General features: G+C 43.1%; 1 protein-coding gene and 1 long non-coding RNA gene across 5 annotated transcripts in view; one reads left to right on the top strand and one right to left on the bottom strand.

The window, feature by feature from the left end:
* Positions 1–27,958, top strand: part of LOC121552308 (serine/threonine-protein kinase PAK 5-like) — a 91,081-nt gene that overhangs the window by 19,315 nt on the left and 43,808 nt on the right. Inside the window, exons 1-3 of one of the 4 annotated variants that reach the window (XM_045211323.1) lie at positions 9,254–9,431; positions 20,689–20,912; positions 25,795–25,839. In XM_045211323.1, the coding sequence (XP_045067258.1) occupies positions 20,709–20,912; positions 25,795–25,839 (249 nt within the window). In that variant the 5' untranslated portion in view covers positions 9,254–9,431; positions 20,689–20,708. Of the gene's footprint in view, positions 1–9,253; positions 9,432–9,471; positions 10,001–20,688; positions 20,913–25,794; positions 25,840–27,958 lie in introns of those variants that run through there. The other 3 variants (XM_045211321.1, XM_045211322.1, XM_045211325.1) reach the window with 3 other exon arrangements.
* LOC121552309 lies at positions 6,511–18,316 on the bottom strand. Its single transcript, XR_005997186.2, has 4 exons — positions 18,170–18,316; positions 8,464–8,782; positions 7,009–7,061; positions 6,511–6,724 (listed from the first exon to the last, which is right to left on the bottom strand). It is a non-coding gene; the product is annotated as an uncharacterized LOC121552309 (long non-coding RNA).

Genomic DNA, 27,958 nt, shown 5'->3' with positions numbered 1-27,958 from the left:
TGGAAAGAGAGGCAGAGAGAGGATAAACACCACTAGGGAGGGATGAGGAGATGGAAGAGGGAGATATGGAGGGAGGGAGAGACTGATAAATGTTTTATAAGTATGGCTACTGTAGTTGTATATATCCTCTCTGGTGTGGGTTATTGTGCAATGACTCATATTGTACTACTGTGTCATTGGACAACATGTGTGTTTGTGTATGTGTGTGTGTGTGTGTGTGTGTGTGTGTGTGTGTGTGTGTGTGTGTGTGTGTGTGTGTGTGTGTGTGTGTGTGTGTGTGTGTGTGTGTGTGCACCTGTACATGTATAGGTTTTATAGGTAAAACAGAAAAGACACCCTTTAGGGAACAACTGTTATTCAAGGGACCTTTTAACATGGTGACCTTTTGGTCTGCTGGCTAAGGTCATTACCACTACCTCTGGGTGGCAATCTGTGAGTGTGTGTTAAGGATTTATACCCAGATAAGACCAAACTGAAGACCTATATCCCAGCCCACCGCACAGAAATATCACTCTGTCAACAGTCACACTGATGTTGTGGTCAGAGACCTTGGTTGAGATGTAAAGGATTGATGCCCTGTCAAGACCATGCCAGCCATGTCATAAATATCTGCTAGCGACTGCCAATTGCTGTGTCACTGTTAGGCCTTCAGTGTGGCCCAGCCCTGGGAGTTTATTTTAAACTCAGTTCTGTTATGAAGATGTTCTCCCTTCCTGTCTTTCATTGGTTACTCTGATCAGTGTCTGAGCTCTCTCTCTTTCTCTATCCATCTCTCCCTAATTATTTCGCTCCCTCTCTATCCTTCTCTCTCTCTCTGTGTAGCAGATAATCTAGTAAAATGCTGCTTTAAGTTATGCAATGCCTCAAAACCGTAAACACACACACACACACACACACACACACACACACACACACACACACAGGGATGGTCATTATTAAAGTCCATTAAACACACCTTGCCCCAGCTGTAGAACAATTGGGCACACAACACAACCAATTAGAAGTCTGACAGGCAGTAGCTACACAACGTATAGAAAGCCAACGGGATCATAACATTGAGATGTAGCTACAAGCAAATCTTTATGTTCATATTATACATCTCAACATTGTGATTCCTTTGGCTTTCCATACACAAAGCCCTATGAAGACATTTTATATTTCAGTCCCTGTATCCAACCAAACAAGGCAGGGGTGGATCCAGTGATCAATTATGTACCCTGCTCAAAAAAATTAAGGGAACACTTAAACAACACATCATAGATCTGAATGAATGAAATAATCTTATTAAATACTTTTTTCTTTACATAGTTGAATGTGCTGACAACAAAATCACACAAAAATTATCAATGGAAATCAAATGTATCAACCCATGAAGGTCTAGATTTGGAGTCACCCTCAAAATTAAAGTGGAAAACCACACTACAGGCTGATCCAACTTTGATGTAATGTCCTTAAAACAAGTCAAAATGAGGCTCAGTAGTGTGTGTGGCCTCCACGTGCCTGTATGACCTCCCTACAACGCCTGGGCATGCTCCTGATGAGGTGGCGGATGGTCTCCTGAGGGATCTCTTCCCAGACCTGGACTAAAGCATCCGCCAACTCCTGGACAGTCTGTGGTGCAACGTGGCGTTGGTGGATGGAGTGAGACATGATGTCCCAGATGTGCTCAATTGGATTCAGGTCTGGGGAACGGGCGGGCCAGTCCATAGCATCAATGCCTTCCTCTTGCAGGAACTGCTGACACACTCCAGCCACATGAGGTCTAGCATTGTCTTGCATTAGGAGGAACCCAGGGCCAACCGCACCAGCATATGGTCTCACAAGGGGTCTGAGGATCTCATCTCGGTACCTAATGGCAGTCAGGCTACCTCTGGCGAGCACATGGAGGGCTGTGCGGCCCCCCAAAGAAATGCCACCCCACACCATGACTGACCCACCGCCAAACCGGTCATGCTGGAGGATGTTGCAGGCAGCAGAACGTTCTCCACGGCGTCTCCAGACTCTGTCACGTCTGTCACATGTGCTCAGTGTGAACCTGCTTTCATCTGTGAAGAGCACAGGGTGCCAGTGGCGAATTTGCCAATCTTGGTGTTCTCTGGCAAATGCCAAACGTCCTGCACGGTGTTGGGCTGTAAGTACAATCCCCACCTGTGGACGTCAGGCCCTCATACCACCATCATGGAGTCTGTTTCTGACCGTTTGAGCAGACACATGCACATTTGTGGCCTGCTGGAGGTCATTTTGCAGGGCTCTGGCAGTGCTCATCCTGCTCCTCCTTGCACAAAGGCGGAGGTAGCGGTCCTGCTGCTGGGTTGTTGCCCTCCTACGGCCTCCTCCACGTCTCCTGATGTACTGGCCTGTCTCCTGGTAGCGCCTCCATGCTCTGGAAACTACGCTGACAGACACAGCAAACCTTCTTGCCACAGCTGGCATTGATGTGCCATCCTGGATGAGCTGCACTACCTGAGCCACTTGTGTGGGTTGTAGACTCCGTCTCATGCTACCACTAGAGTGAAAGCACCGCCAGCATTCAAAAGTGACCAAAATATCAGCCAGGAAGCATAGGAACTGAGAAGTGGTCTGTGGTCACCACCTGCAGAACCACTTCTTTATTGGGGGTGTCTTGCTAATTGCCTATAATTTCCACCTGTTGTCTATTCCATTTGCACAACAGCATGTGAAATGTATTGTCAATCAGTGTTGCTTCCTAAGTGGACAGTTTGATTTCACAGAAGTGTGATTGACTTGGAGTTACATTGTGTTGTTTAAGTGTTCCCTTTATTTTTTTGAGCAGTGTATGTTTGGGGTTGATGTGGGAGCCTGAAGGACTTAAAAGGCCCAATGCAGCCATTTTAATATCAATATCAAATCATTTCTGGGTAACAATGAAGTACCTTATCGTAATAGATTTCCATTCAAATGGGCCCAAAATAGCTTTTGTATCAAAAAAACAATTTCTCAAGCAAGAATTTTGCTAGGACTGTCTGGGAGTGGTCTGAGTGGGGAGTGGAAAACTGAAAACTAGCGTTGTTGCCATTGTTATCAACGTTCTACAGACGACGCAGCCATATTGATGCTCAAAAGTAGAACGGGGGTTAATGACTTTGAACCGGGGCTAATGACTGTGTCATCTAAATTACACTATAGGGGCTTGGGAATACTATGACATTGCTAAAGTAGGCACATATTTAGTAGGAAACAACTTTGCCATCATCATGTTGTCAAATTTACTTTAGAAATGTTGTCATTAGCTAGCAAAGTTAGTCAAAAATAGCTAGCTAAAATCTAGAGATTTTGCCTCAATCTTAGCAAACGTTATACTGCAGCCACAGTAATGCACTTTAGACCAACCCTTCATCAGAACTCAATGAGGATGCATTGAGTAGAATGCTCAGTTGGGCATCAGTCCTAAAACGAACATTCAAAACAATATTGTGATGCAACGTGCAACCCATGAATTGGCAGAGAGGTTTGGAACTTTCTTTGCTATATTAACCAATTTGCAGCATGGTGATCTCACCATGGGAAGCCTAAACTCCCACCCATGCAAACCTGCTGATTAGAAGGTCCTGTGTAGATTGTTTTTTTAACCATCAACTATCAGGAAATAATACTGATCAAATGTTTTCACACTTTTAAGGTGTTAGTTTCATCAGCTGTTGTACATTTACTGCACTGGGCTTTTAACATGTTCCTCTAGTCTAGATACTTGGGGAGAAAGCCATTATCTAGACTAGATTGCTTTTAGCCCACTGTAAAAAAATAAAAATAAAAATGATGTTTTTATGGTAACTTACTGGCAGCCAGTTAACTGTAAGTTACTGTAAAAAAAGGTACAGTATGTTACCGTAAATTCCAAAGAAACTTTGGTTTAACAGTACATTACTGTAAAGTTTAGGACAGACAGTCTCATCTCTCTCTCTGTATGTGTGTGTGTGTGTGTGTGTGTGTGTGTGTGTGTGTGTGCATGTGTGTGTAGCCTCATCTATAGCAGTGAGTGGAGAAGCGGTGGAGCGTAGCAGAGAGATAGACATTTACAGCCTCTCTGTGCTAGCATTGGGCTCTATGATTAACGGTTTGTTAGTGATGCTGCAAGTGGCTGTTAAATGGTTAATGAACCAAGCTAATGGAGCAGGAGAGTGTGTTTGATCAACGTTAAAGGAACATTACAAAGATACAGTATTCAAGTATTTAACTTCTATTGTCAATGTAACTGTATTGATTCTGCCCTGTATGTGTGTCTGTGTGTGTCTGTGTGTGTGTGTGTGTGTGTGTGTGTGTGTGTGTGTGTGTGTGTGTGTGTGTGTGTGTGTGTGTGTGTGTGTGTGTCTGTGTGTAAGCATCCCACTGGGCACACACTGGTTGAATCAAAGTTGTTTCCACGTCAATGACGTTTCAATGAAATGACGTGGAACCAACGTGGAATAGACATTGAATTAACGTCTGTGCCCAGTGGGATGTGTATATGTATATAATGGTTCATTAGCCGAAAATAGCAGACTGTTAAAAACAGACATTTTAACTCTCCACACTCCTCTTCCCAGGCCACAGACTTGGTCTTTACAGTCCAGAGACAAACTCAATACTCAGGCTCTTTATGTCTGTCCCCACTCTTCATCCCTTCTGATGGCAGGCAACGACGGAGGTCAAACGCTAAACAAATCTCTCCCTGTTTGACAGAGGAAGCCGCTGTGTGTGTGTGTGTGTGTGTGTGTGTGTTTGTGTGTGAGGTGAGCCTGCGTGCGTGAATGTGTATGTATTGAGCCTGCGTGCGTGAATGTGTATGTGTTGTCTGTGGTCTGTGTACAGATGTTAGCCTTAAGGCGATGTAAAAAAAAATACAATATGGGAAGGCCTTCTTAAAATAGTCTTGGTTTGAGAAGGAGATTAAATGAGTGAAGCGTGATGATGATATCTCCATACTTAGAAAATCACTGGCACTGAATAGATCTGGATACAGTCAATTCATATGTCATCAACACATGAGAAAATCTTGGAGAGTGTCATGAATGCACTGAACTGGAGCATGCAGCTATACCACACGTCAATTATATATCCAAATATATGACATTTATATAATATATAGCATTTACAGCCAGTATTAGACATCTATTCACCTCACCTAGGTACACATAATGTCTGTCTTGTGAGATAAGAATAATCTCGTTTGTGATTCTTATTAATTCTAACCAAAACTATTACTTTATACTTCATGGCGTCAGACAGTCAGTCAGCTAGTTCATACTGTGAGGAGCCTGTTCTGCAGGACCATTCTGTCTCTCCTCCTCTCCTTCCAATCCCAAGTAAAAGGAATAGTCAGTCATAAGAGACACGTTATGTATATATAGTATAGCCCACGGCAGCAGCAGCTGTGTTTTTTCAGTCTGTAAGTGATGCAAAACTGCACCTACACTGCAGGGTTTCAGGTAGAGAAGCACAGTACTGTACAGTATTTATGTAATACAACGACCATGATGAGATATTACTGTGTAATGTTTAAGTGAATCATTTTTAACCCCTTACTATACCTCTGCAACGAGCAAGCTCAGAACTGTGAAGGTTCTGAGTGAGGATTTCACCATACTTTACAAGAAGGCGGAATTCTCAGGAAAGGGCTTGGTAAATAATGGGTTAATCCATGGATAAATGGTGTTGCATAAAAGCTTTGAATGAAACCCTTACACTCTAAAAAATGCTGGGTCAATAATTACCCAATTTGGGCCATTTATAAAACCCATCGCTGGGTCACTATAGTCCATACCCAGCACTTGGTTATTTTGACCCAGCACTGTTGGGTTACGTGAATGACCCAACACGTTGGGATACCTTACCCAAAAATTTTATTATTTTGACCCAGCTTTTTACTCTTTTGCTGGGTTATTGTTATTCATGTATTTTTGACACATCTGTGGGTTAAGTCTTACTTTATTGCTGGGTAATCATTATTTAGATTTGTATTGCTTCTCTCTATTATAGAATCTGCAATTTTTCTAAAAGTACAAATACTTCTAACAATAACAATCAATGTTATAACGTTACTACAGTATGAAATGCTTGACACATGGCCAATCAGCTACAAAATGAAGTCATACAAAAGATAAACAGCAAATAAGGAACACACAAATAAACAAAAACTTTAGAAGCACAATCCATCATTTTGAATCACTGCAGCCCTACCAATTAATAAAGCTGAGGAATGGGGCTGAATAAAAGTAACCACTTTACATTTTAGTCATTTAGCAGACACTCTTATCCAGAGCGACTTACAGTTAGTGAGTGCATACATTATTATATAGATTATTTTTAATAAAAAAAATAATAATAATACTGGCCCCCCATGGGAATCGAACCCACAACATTGGCGTTGCAAACGCCATGCTCTACCAACTGAGCTACATCCCTGCCGGCCATTCCCTCCCCTACCCTGGACGACGCTGGGTCAATTGTGCGCCGCCCCATGGGTCTCCCGGTCGCGACCGGCTACGACAGAGCCTGGATTCGAACCAGGATCTCTAGTGGCACAGCTAGCACTGCCAGGTATCAATTTTCAATATGAATTTATGTAAACAACAACAAAACATAATGTATTCCGCTCCAGAGCCCGCCCATTCATGATGGTGATTGCCAGGGAGTAGAGGCAATTATCCCCTAGTCAGAACAAAGGGTTCAGGTCTCTTGTTCTTTTGGTCGCCTGGCAGAGATATTCAGCCATATTGGTTCCAACCTGGGGATTAGAGAATATGATTATAAAATGTTGAACAATAATCAAGACACGCTTGCTCAAGCCTGCGCACGCACACACCCACATTGTGGCCTTTCCTATGGCTGAAAACATGCTACACTACTATACAGTCTATTGCTGTGTGCAATACGTTAATCTGCATTGAGTTGAGTCCAACCACTTTGTGCGTGGTTTACAGTATTACATATGAAATAGTATTCAATATTCCACATGTATGCTTACAATATTACTTTCGGAGCGGGGGGGGGGGCAGTCTTCTTTCAAACCTGTTACACTGGTGGTGGGACAAACACTCTCAGGACCATGTTGCCTTTAGTACCTGGGGACAAAGACATAACAAGGTGAACAAAAGGAACACCTATGTGAGAATGCTATTCATTGACTACAGCTCAGCGTTCAACACCATAGTGCCCACAAAGCTCATCACTAAGCTAAGGACCTTGGGACTAAACACCTCCCTCTGCAACTGGATCCTGGACTTCCTGACGGGCCGCCCCCAGGTGGTAAGGGTAGGCAACAACACATCTGCCACGCTGATCCTCAACACGGGGGCCCCTCAGGGGTGCGTGCTTAGTCCCCTCCTGTACTCCCTGTTCACCCATGACTGCGTGGCCAAGCACGACTCCAACACCATCATTAAGTTTGCTGACGACACAACGGTGGTAGGCCTGATCACCGACAACAATGAGACAGCCTATAGGGAGGAGGTCAGAGACCTGGCAGTGTGATGCCAGGACAACAACCTCTCCCTCAACGCGATCAAGACAAAGGAGATGATCGTGGTCTACAGGAAAAGGATGGCCGAACACGCCCCCATTCACATCAACAGGGCTTTAGTGGAGTGGGTTGAGAGTTTCAAGTTCCTTGGTGTCCACATCACCAACAAACTATCATGGTCCAAACACACCAAGAAAGTCGCGAAGAGGGCATGACAACGCCTTTTCCCCCTCAGGAGACTGAAAGGATTTGGCATGTGTCCCCAGATCCTCAAAATGTTATACAGCTGCACCATCGAGAGCATCCTAACCGGTTGCATCACCGCCTGGTATGGCAACTGCTCAGCATCCGACCGTAAGGCGCTACAGAGGGTAGTGCGTACAGCCCAGTACATCACTTGGGCCAAGCTTCCTGCCATCCAGGACCTATATACTAGGCGGTGACAGAGGAAGGCCCAAAAAATGGACAAAGACTCCAGTCAGCCAAGTCATAGACTGTTCTCTTTGCTACCACATGGAAGCGGTACTGGAGCGCCAAGTCTAGGTCCAAAAGGCTCCTTAAAAGCTTCTACCCCCAAGCCATAAGACTGCTGAACAATTAATCAAATGGCCACTGCTGCTACTCACTGTTTATTATCTATGCATAGTCACTTTACCCCTACCTACATGTACAAATTACCTTGACTAACCTGTACCCCCGCACATTGACTCGGTACCGGTACACCCTGTATATAGCCTCATTATTGTGTTACTTGTTTTATTTGGTTATTTAGTAAATATTTTCTTAACTCAATTTTTTAAAACTGCATTGTTGGTTAAGGGTTGTAAGTAAGCATTTCACGGTAAGGTCTACACCTGTTGTATTTGGCGCATGTGACAAATAAAATTTGATTTGACTTGACAGTCAACGAGCCTCACTGGCTGTGCATCTTGTGATGGGTTGTAAATCATGATGGGCTGCAGAGCAACTTTTCTGATCTGATAATGTAGGAATGATGCTCTGACCTGATAATGTAGGAAGGTTTCTTTGTCCTGATCACGTACGAAGGTTTCTCTTTCTTGATAATGTATGAAGGTTTCTCTGTCCTGATCATGTAGGAAGGTTTCTCTTTCTTGATAATGTATGAAGGTTTCTCTGTCCTGATCATGTAGGAAGGTTTCTTTGTCCTGATCATGTAGGACGGTTTCTCTGTCCTGATAATATAGGAAGGTTTCTTTGTCCTGATCATGTAGGACGGTTTCTTTGTCCTGATAATGTAGGAAGGTTTCTTGAAGTCTTTCTGAGTCTGGCTGTTGCTCCTCAGATGACGATCATGTTGAATGCCTGTGGTATGGAATATTATGGAGAACATTTTAGGGTAGAGATAACATCAATACCACAAACACATACATATGTCTCACATAGTAACTTACATTTATGGAAAAATTGGCAGTGCCACTATTGCTACAGTATAATTTTCCATATGTAGTATAATGTATCTAAGGATGCTTAATATACAGTTCATAATTCATGGAATAGTTATCATACCCAGCACACCCCTAACTACAGTAACTACTGTGTTCCCTCTATTTAGGACCCAGTTGTCACCTCAGCCCTCGCGCAGATATGCAGTGTGTGTGTGTGATAGTCCCCTCCCAAAGTGGCATGTGTATTATTAGCCCAGGGGACTGGGGAGGGGTGTGGCTGCCATACAAGCCATACTGTTTCCTGCTCTCCCTCTATCCTCCCCCCCTCCTCTGAATGGTGGGGTACAAGATGAGATCTCATGTTGAATGTGAGGCCGGACGTTGTGTGTGTGTGTCTGCGCACGGCACACACTCTGATCCGGTCAGGGAGAGGACATAAGACACAGGAGACACACACACACACACACAAACACACACACACTGACACTCAGCAGCAGCGATGGCACCAGAAGATCTAAAGGAGGATGTAGAGCAGAAGGCCTGAAGGGAGGATGGATGTGAAGATTGTGAGTGTTTGGTTAGGACCGTCAGAGTGAATCTCATAGTGAAAGGGAAAAGGACGTGTCCCGGCTTAGGCTGTCTGGCAGTGCCCTGCCCTGGGCTTTGCTGGGGCTGCTGGCATCGGCAGTTTTCCAGTATGTCCTGTCCCTATCTACAGTACCATCTCTGACTGGGACTGAGCTGGGACAAACACACACTACAGGACAGGACAGGCTAGCTCGCTAGCTGGCTAACACCTAGCCTTTGACTGCGAATGGGTCTGAATACCCAATGCCATCCATCGCTCTGGATAATGTATATATTTTCCTAACTCTTTTTATTAGGTTTAAACGGGCAAGGAAGAATACATTTGGTAATCAAACGTCTGGCAGTATGTTTACAGTAGAATAATAATAATACTGGAGAATATAGAGTACACAGACAGACCCATTCACTGCAGTTGGAATGTACTGGTCTGGATGACTTTGGTTGATGAATACTTGGACGGTACAAGCTCTCATGACGTAGGATTATTACCGCCTTGTGGAAATTTAGCGTTTCTATTGGTCGAGAGGAACTATGAATCTGTTACCAGGTAAGATGACACGAGGATGGTGTAGTATGAATACCAAGACTCTCTCTAACTGTTAGACCTTTCTTTACAACTATGACAAATGAAACGTAAAACATAAGATAAATATGACATTTATGAGTTTTAAAACTTGGACATACTCTACAATGTAAGAATATTGCTGAATTCTGATCCTGGATCAAAACCTCGTCCCCAGGCTCGAATTGCTGGCGCGTATAGCCTGGTAACGCCATGCCTCAGAGTGGGACTTGAAAGGGGTGTGGTTAAAATCGAGGCGGGAGAGGGAGCAAGCCTGCTATACAGCTGAATTAGATGGGACTTTGAAAAATTGCGAAAATCGCTAATTAAAATAAATGTTCTATCACAGCGATCATATTGTTTTTGGAAAGCCCAATTGATTTTGAATTCGGGCATATCAATTTTATTTGTGAAAACTATTTCTTAGATGCATACCTTCCAATTTCCCAAACTCACTTCCTTATTTAGTCCATTACTTGCGATGCTCGCTCGTTGAAATCCACATAGAGAGGGAGGTGCTAGATAGTGATGGACTGAGAGATCAGCCAATTAAAACCGCTGGCTGTTTTCGCCGCGCCTGCCATAGACTGCAATTCAAGTCCCATTCTGAGGCGCTCTGAAACTAAACATCTCGACAGAGAGAGAGAGCCCTCAAAAATATAAACGCAACATGTAAAGTGTTGGTCCTATATTTCATGAGCTGAAATAAAAGATCCCAGAAATGTTTCATACGCACAAAAAGCTTATTTCTCTCAAATCTTTGCACAATTTTGTTTATATCCCTGTTATCCCAGCATTTCTCCTTTGCCAAGATAATCCATCCACCTGACTGGTGTGGCATATCAAGAAGCTGACTAAACAGCATGATCATTACACAGGTGCACCTTGTGATGGGGACAGTAAAAGGCCACTCTAAAATGTACAGTTTTGACACACATGCTGACTACATGAATGTCCACCAGAGCTGTTGCCAGAGAATTGAATGTTAATTTCTCTACCATAAGCCGCCTCCAACGTTGTTTTAGAGAATTTGGCAGTACGTCCAACCGTCCTCACAACCGCAGACCACGTGTATGGCGTTGTGTGGGCAAGCGGTTTGCTGATGTCAACATGCCCCATGATGGTGGTGGGGTTATGGTATGGACAGGCATAAGCTACGGACAACGAACACAATTGCATTTTATCAATGTCAATTTGAATGCACAAAAATACCTTGATGAGATCCTGAGGCCCATTATGAGGCCCATTTTTTTCAAAGTATCTGTGACCAACAGATTAGGGCCTAATGAATTTATTTCAATTGATTGATTTCCTCATGTGAACTGTAACTCAGTCAAATCAATGAAATTGTTGCATGTTGCGTTTATATTTTGGTTCAGTAATGCCTTCGTTGTGCCTAAATAGAGACTGCGGCTCTGTTTTTTGTTCGATTTGAATTTCTGTAAAAATCACACATTTGTAAGTCGCTCTGGATAAGAGCGTCTGCTAAATGACGTAAATGTAAATGTAAATACATGTGCATATTTGTGCTATATATGTGCATTGTGTATAGCTAAGTTAATTATCTGTGCCCTAGATCCCAAATGATGACATGAACACACACATTGTGAGAATATAACATGCAGTGAGTTTTCCAATGTGTTTTCCAATCTCATAAAACATTTTCGAAAAAAGCTCAGTGTAGTTATCTTTGCAAGGGGAGGGTGTTGGAGTGTTGAATACAGGGCATCCAATAATTTTGACTCCCATCTTTTTGAGATTTTTTATTAAGTGTTAAACAAAAGCCTTTTCCTCATTGGCTGAGTGCCAGTACCACCTCTACTGATTGGCCGAAGGTGTCTGACATTTTGTGTTTTCTGGTCTGTGCCAGTATTCCTTTTTCTCTTACAATCAGGCCTGGGAAGCCTTAGGCCCTGCAAAATCTGTTTCTCTGAGCAACTGTATAAGTATACATTTTGCATACGATATACACTACTGGTCAAAAGTTTTAGAACACCTACTCATTCAAAGGTTTTTCTTTATTTTTACTATTTTCTACATTGTAACTACATCAAAACTATGAAATAACACATATGGAATCATGTAGTAATCAAAGAAGTGTTAAACAAATCAAAATATATTTGAGATTTGAGATTCAACCCATCACATGCCTTGATGACAGCTTTGCACACTTTTGGAATTCTCTCAACCAGCTTCATGAGGTAGTCACCTGGAATGCATTTCAATTAACAGGTGTGCCTTCTTAAAAGTTAATTTGTGGAATTTCTTTCCTTCTTAATGCGTTTGAGACAATCAATTGTGTTGTGACAAGGTAGGGGGGTTATACAGAATATAGCCCTATTTGGTAAAAGACCAAGTCCATATTATGGCAAGAACAGCTAAAATAAGCAAAGCGAAACGACAGTCCATCATTACTTTAAGACATACGGTCAGTCAATACGGAAAATGTCAAGAATTGTGAAAGTTTCTTCAAGTGCTGTCGCAAAAACAATCAAGCGCTATGATGAAACTGGCTCTCATGAGGACCGCCACAGGAATGGAAGACCCAGAATTACCTCTGCTGCAGAGGATAAGTTCATTAGAGTTACCAGCCTCAGAAATTGCAGGCCAAATAAATGCTTCACAGAGTTCAAGTCACAGATACATCTCAGCATCAACTGTTCAGAGGAGACTGTGTGAATCAGGCCTTCATGGTCGAATTGCTGCAAAGAAAACACTAATAAAGGACACCAATAAGAAGAAGAGACTTGCTTGGGCCTGGTTCCAACCACCGTGGCTTTGTGAGACGCGGTGTGGGTGAACGGATGATCTCTGCATGTGTATTTCCCACCATAAAGCATGGAGAAGGAGGTGTTATGGTGTGGGGGTGCTTTGCTGGTGACACTGTCAGTGATTTATTTAGAATTCAAGGCACACTTAACCAGCATGGCTACCACAGCATTCTGCAGCGATACGCCATCCCATCTGGTTTGGACTTAGTGGGACTATCATTTGTTTTTCAACAGGACAATGACCCAACACACCTCCAGGCTGTGTAAGGGCTATTTTACGAAGAAGGAGAGTGATGGAGTGCTGCATCAGATGACCTGGCCTCCACAATCCCCCAACCTCAATCAAATTGAGATGGTTTGGGATGAGTCTGACCGCAGAGTGAAGGAAAAGCAGCCAACAAGTGCTCAGCATATGTGGGAACTGTTTCAAGACTGTTGGAAAAGCATTCCAGGTGAAGCTGGTTGAGAGAATGCCAAGAGTGTGCAAAGCTGTCATCAAGGCAAAGGGTGGCTATTTGAAGAATCTCAAATCTCAAATATATTTTGATTTGTTTAACACTTTTTTGGTTACTACGTGATTCCATATGTGTTATTTCATCGTTTTGATGTCTTCACTAGTATTCTACAATGTAGAAAATAGTAAAAATAAAGAAAAACCCTTGAATGAGTAGGTATTCTAAAACTTTTGACCGGTAGTGTACGTAGTACAGCATTTGTATAATTTATTTTCAACAGCCTTTTTTACTCATCTTTATCAAGGGATCCAATCATTCCAGACCCCACTGTACATGCTTGCTCCTACACGCAGAGACACACACACACACATGCAAAAGTGTGTGTGTGTGTTGTGGCTGGGTTTTGGGTGCAGGGAAAACGCCTGCCGTGGTTCAGATGGCGACAGATGGCTAGAGACAAATCCGCCTGGGAGTCAGGAACCCTGCCCCTCTTACTCTGTGTGGAGGGCTCTCTGCCATGTTGGGGAATGTGTGTGTGTGTGTGTTGGTGTGTGTGCATGTGCGTGGGGGTAACATTTGAACATTGGTGTTGTATATGTTTGTGTGGGGTGGCACTTACGTTGAACTGGGTTATGCAAGACCCTCATAACGCCTTTTTACCAGTTCTGGTGAGAAACATGACTAAGATACGACCACGACTTAACTGTGGAGCAGAGCTCACTTTTACAGGGAGTCCTGCACTCTCAATGACTCCTGCAATTCAGGTTTATGAGGGTGAGTACACACATACACACACATACACACTTGTGTTTGCAGTACCTACCTATGCATTGTTTAGGAACAATTACATGTACTCTATCCGCCACAGTTACCATGATAACATTTAATTGTCTTGGCATTAACCAGGCTCCTGTTTCTCATCCAGTGACATTGGACCTCTTTGCTGCAATAACCTTATTCTCCATGAAGTGCTTTATAATCTGCTCATAAATTATAGCTCAGTAGTTGCTGGTCTGGCTGCCAAGACAACCTGTCCATTACGTAGTTCCATTAGGTTTTCCCATACAGGGAAATTCCTCAGAGGGCTCCTCGCTTAAATACAGTTCACTCCAAATGATGCACTGCACAGCTACTTCATCTACTGTTAGTATGCAAGCTAGCCATGCACAGTGAATGCCATTCCCTTTTTAAAAGCCTGCGAAATGAGTGTGCGTGTGTGTGCGCGTGCTTGTGTGTGTGTGTGGCCTAGACGAGCAGTCCAGCGGTCTGTGCCAGTATTCCTTTTTCTCTTACAATCAGGCCTGGGAAGCCTTAGGCCCTGCTATCCTCTGTAATCCCATTCCCAAATCACACACACACACACACACACACACACACAAACAAACAAACACTGCCCCTTGGCTCGCGTCTCTCTCTGCCTGCTCCTAATCCTGATGCAATCCCCCTAAATGTGCTGCTGGGGTTGAGGTTCTCTGTCTGTGTGTAGCATCAGTCTTCTCCAGCCCTGGTCCTGAATGGAAACTCAAAGAGTGTGCAGGCTTTTGTTCTAGTTTAGCACCAACATGTGATTCAACTAATCATCAAACCCTTGATTAGATAAATAAGGTGTGTCAGTGCTGGGCTGGAGCAAACGCCTGCACACCCTTCTGGACCCACCCCCCCAGTATAGTTAGGGCAGCTAGCCAGTGTTTGTCCCTGATATCCAGAGATAGTGTTTCTCTTTCAGTGTGTTTTATTTTTCCGCTTGTTGAGGTAATTCACTCGGCTCTATTTTTAGTAGATGTAATGTTTTCTATCAGTAGAGTGGATGAATGCTGCCGTTTCACTTTCCAAAGGACACACTGGTGGTTATGGATAAGAATAGCAAAATGTCAGACACCTTCGGCCAATCAGTAGAGGTGGTACTGGCACTCAGCCAATGAGGAAAAGGCTTGTTGACAGGTCCGCAGTGCGTAAGGAGATGATTGGCAGGTCAAATATGGATAAGGAGGAGAGGGAGATGGAGTCAGAGAATGCAGGAATGTGCATGTTAGCTGGTTATTTTGGGGAAGACGTGAAAGGCATGCTAGTTATGCGTGTGTGTGTGTGTGTGTGTGTGTGTCACTGCCACTCCATCGCCTCCCTTCCTCCCTCCATCTCCCTCCCTTCCTCCCTCGCTCCTCTGGTGTTGGGGAAGCTACTCTGGTTTACCAAGCTACCAATTACTTCCCACTGGAAGAAGTTAAGCTAGTGTAACAACTCCGTAGGTGGAGGAGAGTGTCACATGCGTGGTGGTGCAAAACCAAGAGCAGACAATTCTGTTCTCAAATAGGGATTTATTTAACTCTAAATGTTTGACAGGTAGGGGAATCTTCAGGTCCCTAAAGAATGTTCTCACTCAAAAATGTCAAACCTTCAAAATCAACTACTGGCCCTTTTACAGCAATAACTAAACTTAAATAACTAGCTCTCTCTCCCCCTTCTTCGGTATTATGGCAGTCCCCAAACAAAATAGGTGCATGCCGCCACCTACTGTATTGGCTGTGTATCAGCCTACTATTCTGTAGTATGAATTCATTACACTTTGTGAAACAATTGCCCTACCAACTAACCCTGCACCCATTAAAACCTATTCCACTACTTTGGCCCTATCAGATCCTACTCCAGACCAGCAGCCTGGGAGGACGGGACACTATCGTTCAAAACATCTTGTAACTCTTCTGCAGTAAAATCCTGTACACCCAAGTACACTATATATACAAAAGTATGTGCACACCCCTTCAAATTAGTGGATTCGGCTATTTCAACCACACCCGTTGCTGACAGGTGTATAAAATTGAGCACACTGCCATGCACTCTCCATAGACAGACATTGGCAGGAGAATGGCCTTACTGAAGAGCTCAGTGACTTTCAACGTGGCACCGTCATAGGATGCCACCTTTCCAACAAGTCAGTTCGTCAAATTTCTGCCCTGCTAGAGCTGACCCGGTCAACTGTAAGTGCTGTTATTGTGAAGTGGAAACGTCTAGGAGCAACAATGGCTCAGCTGCAAAGTGGTAGGCCACACAAGCTCACAAGCGCGTAAAAATGTATCTTTCCTTGGTTGCAACACCCAATACCAAGTTCCAAACTGCCTCTGGAAGCAACGTCAGAACAATAACTGTTTGTCGGGAGCTTCATGAAATGGGTTTCCATGGCTGAGCAGCCGCACACAAGCCTAAGATCACCATGCACAATGCCAAGCGTCGGCTGGAGTGGTGTAAAGCTCGCCACCATTGGACTCTGGAGCATTGTAAACGCATTCTCTGGAGTGATGAATCACGCTTCACCATCTGGCAGTCCGATGGACGAATCTGGGTTTGGCGGATGCCAGGAGAACGCTACCTGCCCCAATGCATAGTGCCAATTGTAAAGTTTGGTGGAGGAGGAATAATGGGTCGGGCTAGGCCCCATAGTTCCATTGAAGGGAAATCTTAACACTACAGCATACAATTACATTCTAGACGATTCTATGCTTCCAACTTTGTGGCAACAGTTTGGGGAAGGCCCTTTCCTTTTTCAGCATGACAATGCCCCCGTGCACAATGCGAGGTCCATACAGAAATGGTTTGTCGAGATCGGTCTTCACTGCACCTGCCACCACAGTTAATTCATCCTCACTCTCGTCACTTTATAATAATAATATGATATGCCATTTAGCAGACGCTTTTATCCAAAGCGACTTACAGTCATATGTGCATACATTTTTACGTATGGGTGGTCCCGGGGATCGAACCCACTACCCTGGCGTTACAAGCGCCATGCTCTACCAATTGAGCTACAGAGGACCACTTTCAATTTCCTTCTGTAGCTCTTCCAAACGTTCTGTGTGATCCACAACTCCATATTTACTTATAATATGCTCCACTTTTTCCCTTTTCTTCCTGTCCGCCTTCTTACCCCCACCTCATGGCCACCCACAATCAGCCACGCACTGGCCTCATTGACCTCTCTCCCCCTTGTGCATGCCACTGCATGGTCTATGAACTGCTGCTGCAGCCCTAATTGCAGCCAGGTGTCTAAGGTGTGCAGCTGCAGTCAATTAAGTCTCTGTGGATATTTGCCACAACTTGTACCGAGTCATTTAGCCACCAGTTGGGGCCAAAAGCGGGCCTTTCCCAGCGTTACGCCCCTCGGGTGCTCACTAAAGCAAAAAATATTGTTTACTTAACATTTTAGTCATTTAGCAGACACTCTTATCCAGAGCGACTTACAGTTAGTGAGTGCATACTGGCCCCCTGTGGGAAACAAACCCACAACCCTGGTGTTGCAAGCGCCATGCTCTACCAACTGAACTACAGGGGTAACAAAAGTTACTTTAAAAATGTAGTTCACTACATCCAAACTACTTTGTGAAATTATTTTTTATTTTTTAAGTCATCTTTCATTGACAAGCTATAGGTTAATTATTGATGACTTGAGATGGAAATACATCAGATGGCTTCCACAACATGTGAACAATATCAGAAAGAAATATGGGATTGATAGACCTAACAACTAGAAATGGGCAGATGTTTTAGTAAGGGGTGTCAGGTGTGGTCACGGGACGTTTCCAAGACTCTGAGCCAGGTAGCAATAGTTCGCATTACGCATAAAAGGTTCTAGGCCTTGCTTTGTCCCACCCAGGTCAACTGCATATCCCTGGAAAGCTTATCTCATTGGCTACAAAACTGTCAAGGTGCCATAATAGCCAATCCCCTGTGTAATGGATGCCTACAGTGCGTAAGCAGGCAACGTCATATTTTTGATGTGCAAAGATATAGTCACTCGGTGGACATTCAATGTTGCCATTAAGTCATACATCATCAGATAACATTGGCAATAGGCTAGATTTGTCCATCCAAACTAAGGATTAATTTGATACCCCCCATGTAGCTATAGCTCAAACACAGACCAAATCGAAGCTTACCATGTAAGATGTTTGCTGTTTAGTGAAAACGTTGTGTAAAATAAACATTTTGACTCTCTGGGCTGGTGATCAATAACGGTAGGTCTTTCGGTGTGTATCAACGTATTCCGTGTTTATTTCGTTTATGCTTCACAACGCTAACCGGAATGTAGGTAGCAGCCATCTTGAAATGAGGTAATCGGCTCGGCCTCGCCTTATAAATTCATATGCCCATATATGGTAGTAAGTCACACCAAAGATTTGAAGGCACCGATCAATAGCCAACATACTCATCTTTCCGCAGACAACCTGCTTTTGCAGATAGGGGCTCATACCAGACTGAATTGAATAAAAAAAATCTAATAGGGTCCCCAAATATGGGGACTTTACATTTAGGAGGTTTAAACAGAATGTGTAATTTAGCCTATTCTCATGTGAGAATTAGGCTGAAAAAAGAAAGCAAATTATTGCCTACTTCACCCATATTTTATTTTATTTTTGCAAAAAAGTAGTGTTTAGTTCCAGTAGTTAGCTGCACCACAACATGACAAAAAAGTAATTAACTGAAAACACTTCCTACATTTGAATTTAGTTGAACTACCACCAAGCCACTGAAAAATGTAGTTAAATAAATAGTTAAACTACATGTAGTTCACTACTCCCCAACACTGCCCTCCTCTCATCACTCCATCTCTTTCCCCTCCTGACCACACCACCCTCCTCCCTCCCTTTCTTCTCATCTCCTCCCTCCTTTCCTTTCCTCTTCCCTCCCTCCCTAAATCAGTCTGATGTCTTTCCTGAGGGAGTGTAAGCAAATTGAATGAGAAAGACTCATTCTATCAGCTCTAGTCTGGCACTATCACTGGCCAGAGCTACTTTATTGGGGTCTTTGCATGGGCTCATGGGGCTGCTACTCAGGTGCTCAGAGTCATATAGATCCTTCTATTTACTTAGACAGGGCTTCTTTGAATGCACGAACACAAACTCACTAGCCTATTCCTCTCCTTAGCTTGTCTCTCTAACCATCTGTTCCGTCCCTCTGTCCACTCACCGTGGCTACTACAGCTGGCCTGGCAGGGCTGGTGTGTGTGTGTGTTGCTGGATCTGGCTGGCACGGCGGAGGTCCGGACTGGTGATACAGACAGACAGAGAAAACATTTGTTTCCACTAGAAGACAATGTTCATACAGGGGAGAGAGACGGGAAGACAGGGATACAATAAGGTCCTTTCAGACCAAACCAACAGAGTGATGACAACATGATGGATGACAACGTGTGTTTGTGTGTGTGTGTGTGTGCGTGGAGACCTATCCTCTTACACAACCTGTTACCAAAGATTACGTTGATTTGGAGAAATAAATGATTGCGTGATTCAAATAGTTTGCCCATCAAAGTGCCAGTGAATCATAAGTAGTGTTAAACTATTAAAGTCTCTTGCTCCATTTCTGCTCAAACCACGAAGCCCATCAACATTAATAGTATTATGAAACAGGCTTTGGGACAGCAAATCTTCATCTCGCAGCTGAATCAAGTTGACAAGTTTTCAACACCGTAGTAGTTTGTATAAACAGCAGAGCATCAAAAAATGACATGCCAACTAATCTTCTCTTAATTGGTATGTGAAGTGTGTGTGTGCATGAGTGCTCTCATACAGTGTGTGTGTGGATAATTGAGGACATTTTATTGTACTGCATAAACTAGACTATAACACTGATTCTCTCTCCCACATGCACTTAACCTGTTTCTCCAGCTAGTTACCTCACTGCATACTGCATAAAGGAACATGAAGTAAAGGTCAATGATGCTATAAGTGTTGAAGTGGGAGATATCTTGACTAGCCTTTGTCCCAATAACATACGTGTAACTGGCAAAATAAAGGAAACACTTGAGTAAATGAGGGATACAAAGCATATTGAAAGGAGGTGCTTCCACACAGGTGTGGTTCCTGAGTTAATTAAGCAATTAACATCCCATCATGCTTAGGGTCATGTATAAAAATGCCCAGTTGCCCATTATTTTGGCCACCATGGCTAGAAGAAGAGATCTCAATGACTTTGAAAGAGGGGTCTGAAAGGAGCATAGGGTGTGTGTGTGTGTGTGTGTGTGTGTGTGTGTGTGTGTGTGTGTGTGTGTGTGTGTCTGTGTGTGTGTGTGTGTGTGTGAGAGAGAGAGAGAGTCAGTCACCAAATCTCAACCCAATTTAACCCTTGTGGGAGATGCTAGAGCAGCGCCTGAGACAGCGTTTTCCACCACAGTCAACCAAATGATGGAATTTCTCGTGGAATAATGGTGTCGAATCCCTCCAATAGAGTTCCAGACAAGGCGTATTGAAGCTGTTCTGGTTGCTCGTGGTGGCCCAATGCCCTATTAAGACACTTTACTGTATGCTGGTGTTTCCTTTATTTTGGCAGTTACCTGTATATCGACTTCATAATGTATGTATTCATCGAATACAGTTCTCTCAAATAGTGTGTTTGGACCGCTATGTCTGTCTATTGTGACTTCCTAGTTTTTTCTAAAATCTCTTGCTGTTTTTTCCAGGTTTGTCCGGGTTTTCCAGCATGTTTGGGAAAAAGAAGAAGAGGCTAGAGATTTCGGCTCCGTCTAACTTTGAGCACCGGGTCCACACGGGTTTCGATGAGCGGGAGCAGAAGTTCACGGGTCTGCCCCAGCAATGGCAGAGTCTCCTGGCAGACACAGCCAACAGACCCAAGCCCATGGTAGACCCCTCCTATATCACACCCATACAGCTGGCTCCTATGAAGGTAAAGTACCGGAAGGACAAACGGTGCTACTCAGTCTGTCTGTATTCTCAGATTCATGCCTTTCTTTCTTTCTTTCTTTCTTTCTTTCTTTCTTTCTTTCTTTCTTTCTTTCTTTCTTTCTTTCTTTCTTTCTTTCTTTCTCTGGGATTCTCTCTCTACCTCTCCATTTGATTCTCTGTCTGTCTGTCTGTCTGTCTGTCTGTCTGTCTGTCTGTCTGTCTGTCTGTCTGTCTGTCTGTCTGTCTACTGTACCTATCTATACACACTCAGTGTCATTGAGCACCAGTCTGGCTCCATTCACCTCTTATGAGCTGTTATGTTGTCTTTATATGGAGGGAAGATGGGCAATTCTTCAACGACATGAGTACACACTTCCTCAAGGCTCTAAGAATCCATAGACCTTGTAAGAAGAGATAGACATTGAACTTCTGATAGTACCTGAGCTATCCAGGAATACTAATATATTAACCGATTGACTGTTATATCCTTCAGCTTTCCATTATTGATCCTGGGAGTGTCTATTACTTCCAGTCACTTACATACACTTACAACACTGAAAGACAAAGTTATCTTTGGCCAAGCTTGTTGCCAAACGTGAAGATAACAAAAGTGCTGCCATCCAAGCTAACAACAAACGTTCCCACAACTTTAGAGAACGTTCCCTTAAGAGTCTCATTAGGTCATTAACTAACTTTTTCATAGGAATGTTCCTGTGATTTGCAAGGAATGTTTTCAAGAGACCAATCCCTTTCAGTCAAATAAAACATACCCAGAACGTCGTTACTATGTTCTCAGAACTTAAGATATTAATGTTCTAGACACGTTAAATGAGAGCGTTGCAAGAACATTTATGTGTCCTGTTTTCTGTGGGTTAGGAGAATATTCCATCAACATCCCACCAAACATACACAGAACATGGTTGTCAAGTTCTCAGAACATAAGATATTCATGTTCTAGACACGTCAAATTTGAACATTCATGTGTCCAGTTTTCTGTGGATTAGGAGAATATTCCATCAACGTCCCACCAATCATGGTTGCCATGTTCCCGGAATATAAATTATTAGGAGGATATTTCATCAATGTCCCACCAAACATCACGTCTTGTTACTGAGCCAATCAAGCCCTGATTGGTGAACCACTGATCCATTCATAGCGCTTTGTCTGTTGTCAAGGATACTCACACACAGTGCCTTTAACATACAGTGTTTTCAACATACAGTACATGTTCATTTATACAGTCATTATTATTCAACATGTCCTCACCTGGGATTTTAACTCACAACCTCTTGGTCCACGGTACTCCAATCTTCCTGCTACGCCACCATGTCTGTGTCATGTATCAGTTAATCTGATTATTCTCATCATTGACTTTTTTAACTTACTGAAGGGCTTTCTGTATAGTTGTCTAATGTTGGAGGGACATATTAACCTGCGTTAATGATACACTTGAATCACTACGATCAATCAAATATTTTCTTGAATGTACTTTTAACAGAGCTGCGATTTACTTCAAAGTGCATTCACCCTTTTGCTTACACCTATCAAGTTGTTTCAGATCTACACATGTGCCTAGGGAGGAGGGGTTAGGGTTTCATCTGGACAGGGCCTAACTATACTGACCCAATAAGCACATGGTGTAGCGATATCCCTTATTGGGACAGTGGTTAGGGTGTTTGTCATTGGTGCTGGTGGCCTGGGTTCGAGACCCACTAGGGGAGTCATTGTACTCTCATGTTCATGTCATCATTTCAGTTTTGAAATTGAAATGCATTTATCAAACATTCCGATTGTTTATATGGATATTTCGTTAGAGCACTTGGAAATATAATTTTTGCATATTTGTTTATTATCATAATGTTTATAGATTTCTCCTCTTTCACGCATCTCTGGAACTGGCTACCAGCTTTGTGCCTTTGTGCACAACCTCCAGATGTTTTTTTAGGTTTGATGTGGTGTTTCTGGATAAAGAGATCAACGCTGCCTTTGCAGAGTTTGCATTTGACTAAAATGTTGTTCTCTTTCTCCTCGAATAACTCAAAATAATGGGAGCATTTCCACAAGGAAAAGGTTAAGCAGGGTAACAACACAGCTGCCATCTTTCTTCGAGTTTCGGCTTTACGATAGCCTATTGGAAACGGGTAAACCTATAGAATGAATTCCGTTAGCATGAGACAAGGCATTAAAAAATATATATAACATGCCGGTAGAGATATGCTTCTGAAAGTAATATACAGGTTACTAGAAAAAGTAACTAATAATATTACAATATTTGAAGACAGTAACTTGTTATATTACTCTGCTACTCATAAAAGTAACTAAGTAATTATTACACCAACACTGGTCCAAAGTGATTCTGTTGCAATTTGTCTATTTTTCCACATTAAAACTTGGAGATGGAACTCTGCGTTGTGTATTGTTTTGGTATAACTGGCATCATCATTGCTTAAATGGCAAACATGAGAAAGTATGTAAGAAAGTACAGACATGCTACTGTAAATATACAAATTTCTGATATTCTGAGAATATGGCGACCATGTTCTGGGTATGTTTCTATCAGAAGCAACACTACCACCTGGGCCATGTTCAGGCTGATGTGATTCCTAATCAGAAACACATGTTTGTTCTACATGGTATATGTGGTGTGGATTTAAAAAAGACATAGAGTTCTGTTTGAGAGGCTCAGCTATCTAGAATGCTACCAATTCCCATCTTTCAATGAGAAACTAATTTTAATTAGATCAGATAGGTGTGTTGTAACTGTTGCCAAATAATGACATTAACATATAATGCCAAGAAAGTGAGAGTAGGGGGACTCCCCAAGCAGGTCTTGAACCCAGGCCATCAGCACCAATGACAAACACCCTAACCACTGTCCCAATAAGGGATATCTCTACACCATGTGCTTATTGGGTCAGTATAGTTAGGCCCTGTCCAGATGAAACCCTAACCCCTCCTCCCTAGGCACTTGTGTAGATCTGAAACAACTTGATAGGTGTAAGCAATAGGGTGAATGCACTTTGAAGTAAACCTCAGCTGTTAAAAGTACACAATACACTTTTATTGATCATAGTGATTCAGGAGTATCATTAAAACAGGTTAATATTCCCCACCAACATTAGACAACTATACAGAAAGCCCTTAAATTGTCTAAATAAGTAAATCAAATCAATGATGAGAGAATAGTCAAATAAACTGATAACTGATAGAGACATGGTGGTGTAGCAGGAAGATGTGAATGCTGTGAACCAAGAGGTTGCGAGAACATGGCAACTATGTTCTGTGTATGTTTGATGTGACGTTGTTGTAATATTCTTCTAACCCTCAGAAAACTGGACACAGGAATGTTCTTGCAATGTCCCATGAAACGTTTCTAGAACATTCATGTTGAATATTCTGAGAACATTGTAACCACGTTCTAGATAAGTTCTACTTGACATTAAGGGGAATGTTTTAATAACTTTAACACCAAACATGCAAAAAAGGTTATCCGAATGTTTTTGCTAACATAGCTAGAATGTTCCCCTAACTAACGGAAAGCTGGACACAAACATTAGGGGAACATTATGGTTAACATTACAAAAACGTTCTCTCTCCCTAGAATTGTTAGCTGGGGTAACTAGTAATGGTTCAGAGAAATTCGATATCCTATCATTCTGCTTGACAAAACAATACAATCTCTTTGCAGATGACATTGTGAAGTGAATTGCCCATGTTTCCTCCACCTCTGTGACTGTGTTCCTCCTTGTCCCTGCCTCTTCTGAGTGTCTCCCATGCTGTGTTGTTGTTCAATGATTATTTATATGTTCGTTTTTTCGATAGGGGCAGATACAATTAATAACATGGACACATTGAATCTTCAACAGTCAGACGCATCGCACCATCATGCTATAGCCTGTGCTTGTTTATGGAGAAGCAGTCTTTGAAGCTGTAGTGCTTGCTTAAACCACTCTACTCCTTTAGGAAGCATCAGAGTGGCTTCTGAAGGGATTCTATCCATTAGGTCCAGGCTGTTAGCTGTTGTTGTACCTAGGGGTCCCAAACAGTGGGAGTGTCAGTCCTACTCCCTGTCTGTGGTGTCCCCTTATACTGCACGTGAGGCTCTCGGCCCTCTGCCCTCACACCCTGTGCCCTGTGTGTCACTACACCTGCTTGCACTTTTATTTACTGTTATTATACGCTGTACAATAAACTGACACAAGCCAACGACACACGACACGGACATACACTTTATCGTTTCAGCAACTGTTTTGATATTTAACAGTCAAACTGAATAGCTGCTACTGATAAAATGACAAAACAAATGAATCGTCATTGATTGTCAACAACAGTGCAAATAATCCTTAAAGAGAAGCACTTAGTTAGAAGAGCCATGTCACATCAGGCTTAACGATGAGCTGGCACGTCACAAACAGAGATATTCAAGAAAGTTTCATCTAAATATTCTTATAGCAGTAGACCATCATCTTAGATAAAGAAATAAGCAGCAGCTTGCTTAGTTAGCTGTACTAGTTCTCAACTGACCAGTCTTGAAATAGTCCCTATTTAGCAGTGGTAGCTTGTTTAAAGCAATGGGACATTATCTTTAACATTAGCCGCTAAGCTAGGCTAGTCTATGAGGAGCCACGGGCATTCGGGAGAATAGGAGCGAGAGGACATGACATCACAGGATATGACATCAGATATATATTTAAATACTTCCTGTCTAACCTCTAACCTCAATTTACCTTCTACCACTAACTTAATAAAGGTTTTACACAGCGGTAGCAAGTACACAAAAACGTTTCTTGTGAAACTTGATCTTTCTAGAACAGCACTGTTTCCATTGGAGATATCTCTGAAGAGGGGAAAACAAGACTTTAATTCTCTTACTCTCTTCACAGATATCTCCCAAGAAAATCCGGTCGGCCGAATCACCCTTGCGAAAAGTATGACTTCTACTACCCTTCAATTCCCTTTTCTTTTCTGTTCTTTTCTCTTCCTTTTTCGGTCACACACTGTCACAACCACAAACCGCAGTTTTTATTTTACTACATCTTTCCGACACTACCTGGCCACATGCACTCAGTCGGAGGTAGTGTGTTGAGGTGGTGGGAGGGGAGGGGCATAGTACATATTACATATTTTTGCTAGTTCTTATTTTCAATCATACGCATGACCCCGAAAAGTCACTATTCTGTAACCATAGCAGAATGTTGTTTTCTTTTTCTTTTTATATAGTATTTATTTCCGAGATGTGCTAGCGTTGATGTGCTGATATGGATGTGAAGTGTGTGCTCCCATGGCCTGCTATACAGAGCTGACATGGGTTCAAATACTATTTGAAATAATTTTTAAATACTGCAGCTGCGCTTGACTGTTGCCATGGAACCAATAGAAAAGCCTTGAAAGTGTAAACCCCACCCACCTGGCCTTCCAAACAGGCTAAAGCAAGTGGTAAAAGTATTTGAAAGATTTCAAATAGTATTTGAACCCAGGTTTGATACAGAGCCAGAAGGGAAACAGTTCATAAGGGTTTTGCATGTTTTTCAGAACCCTCCCTGCTCAGCCAACAACTAACTAACCGACTGGCCTGAGCCAGTCCCATTACTCAGTTCCAGCTCGCATACACACAAACACGCACATGCACACACACACGCACATGCACACACACATTGCAGGTCCTCTCATCCGGTAACTCATCAATGTTTCTCTCCACATAAATGAATGACATATGATGTGCAGTCTCTGGGTCGTGAAGGGACAATACGGCATAATTATGTTTTCCAATTTCAAGATGAACAGTAGGTTCTCTTAATGTTTTATAAATGGCTTATAAATAGTTAATAAGTGGTATATAAATGATGGATTCCATGAGTTGAATCTTGTTTATCTGTTTTTGAGAGCAAAGGTGAAGGTGTCAGCGATTGTAGCGTCAACTCAATACCACAATATTGTTGTTTTTACCTTTGCTGTACTTTCCTCTTCCTCCTCTCCTTCCTCCTCTTTCTCATCTCTCCTTTCTTTGTTGGTCTCATTAGAGGCATGTGCATGCATATGTGTGTGTGTGCGCGCGTGTGTGTATGGCTGAGTCACAGGGTGGACTGTGCTATATTTATCCTCTCTGTGTTGGTCTGATGTCCCTCTCCCCTTGTTGTAATGACATATGAGTGATGCTAGTCTACCTCTGGCTGGCAGCCCCCCCCCAGCACTGTGTCTAGCTGTGTGTGTGTGTGTGTGTGTGTGTGTGTGTGTGTGTGTGTGTGTGTTCCTCTGCCTGGCAGTCTCCTAGCGTTCTCATTGGTACAGTAAAGGGGGACAGAGGAAAAGGTCAATGTGAAGTGTGTGTGTTTTGGTAGGGTTAGGGAGGTTGGTGCGTGTGTGTTTTGGTAGGGTTAGGGAGGTTGGTGCGTGTGTGTTTTGGTAGGGTTAGGGAGGTTGGTGCAGTGTGTTTTGGTAGGGTTAGGGAGGTTGGTGCGTGTGTGTTTTGGTAGGGTTAGGGAGGTTGGTGCGTGTGTGTTTTGGTAGGGTTAGGGAGGTTGGTGCGTGTGGGTTTTGGTAGGGTTAGGGAGGTTGGTGCGTGTGTGTTTTGGTAGGGTTAGGGAGGTTTGGTGCGTGTGTGTTTTGGTAGGGTTAGGGAGGTTGGTGCGTGTGTGTTTTGGTAGGGTTAGGGAGGTTGGTGCGTGTGTGTTTTGGTAGGGTTAGGGAGGTTGGTGCGTGTGTGTTTTGGTAGGGTTAGGGAGGTTGGTGCGTGTGTGTTTTGGTAGGGTTAGGGAGGTTGGTGCGTGTGTGTTTTGGTAGGGTTAGGAGGTTGGTGCGTGTGTGTTTTGGTAGGGTTAGGGAGGTTGGTGCGTGTGTGTTTTGGGTAGGGTTAGGGAGGTTGGTGCGTGTGTGTTTTGGTAGGGTTAGGGAGGTTGGTGCGTGTGTGTTTTGGTAGGGTTAGGGAGGTTGGTGCGTGTGTGTTTTGGTAGGGTTAGGGAGGTTGGTGCGTGTGTGTTTTGGTAGGGTTAGGGAGGTTGGTGCGTGTGTGTTTTGGGTAGGGTTAGGGAGGTTGGTGCGTGTGGGTTT

Source organism: Coregonus clupeaformis, chromosome 36, assembly GCF_020615455.1.
Source record: "Coregonus clupeaformis isolate EN_2021a chromosome 36, ASM2061545v1, whole genome shotgun sequence".
NCBI lineage: Eukaryota > Metazoa > Chordata > Actinopteri > Salmoniformes > Salmonidae > Coregonus > Coregonus clupeaformis.
Note: the sequence above shows the minus strand (reverse complement) of the source record. Positions and strands in the feature narration are given on the sequence as shown.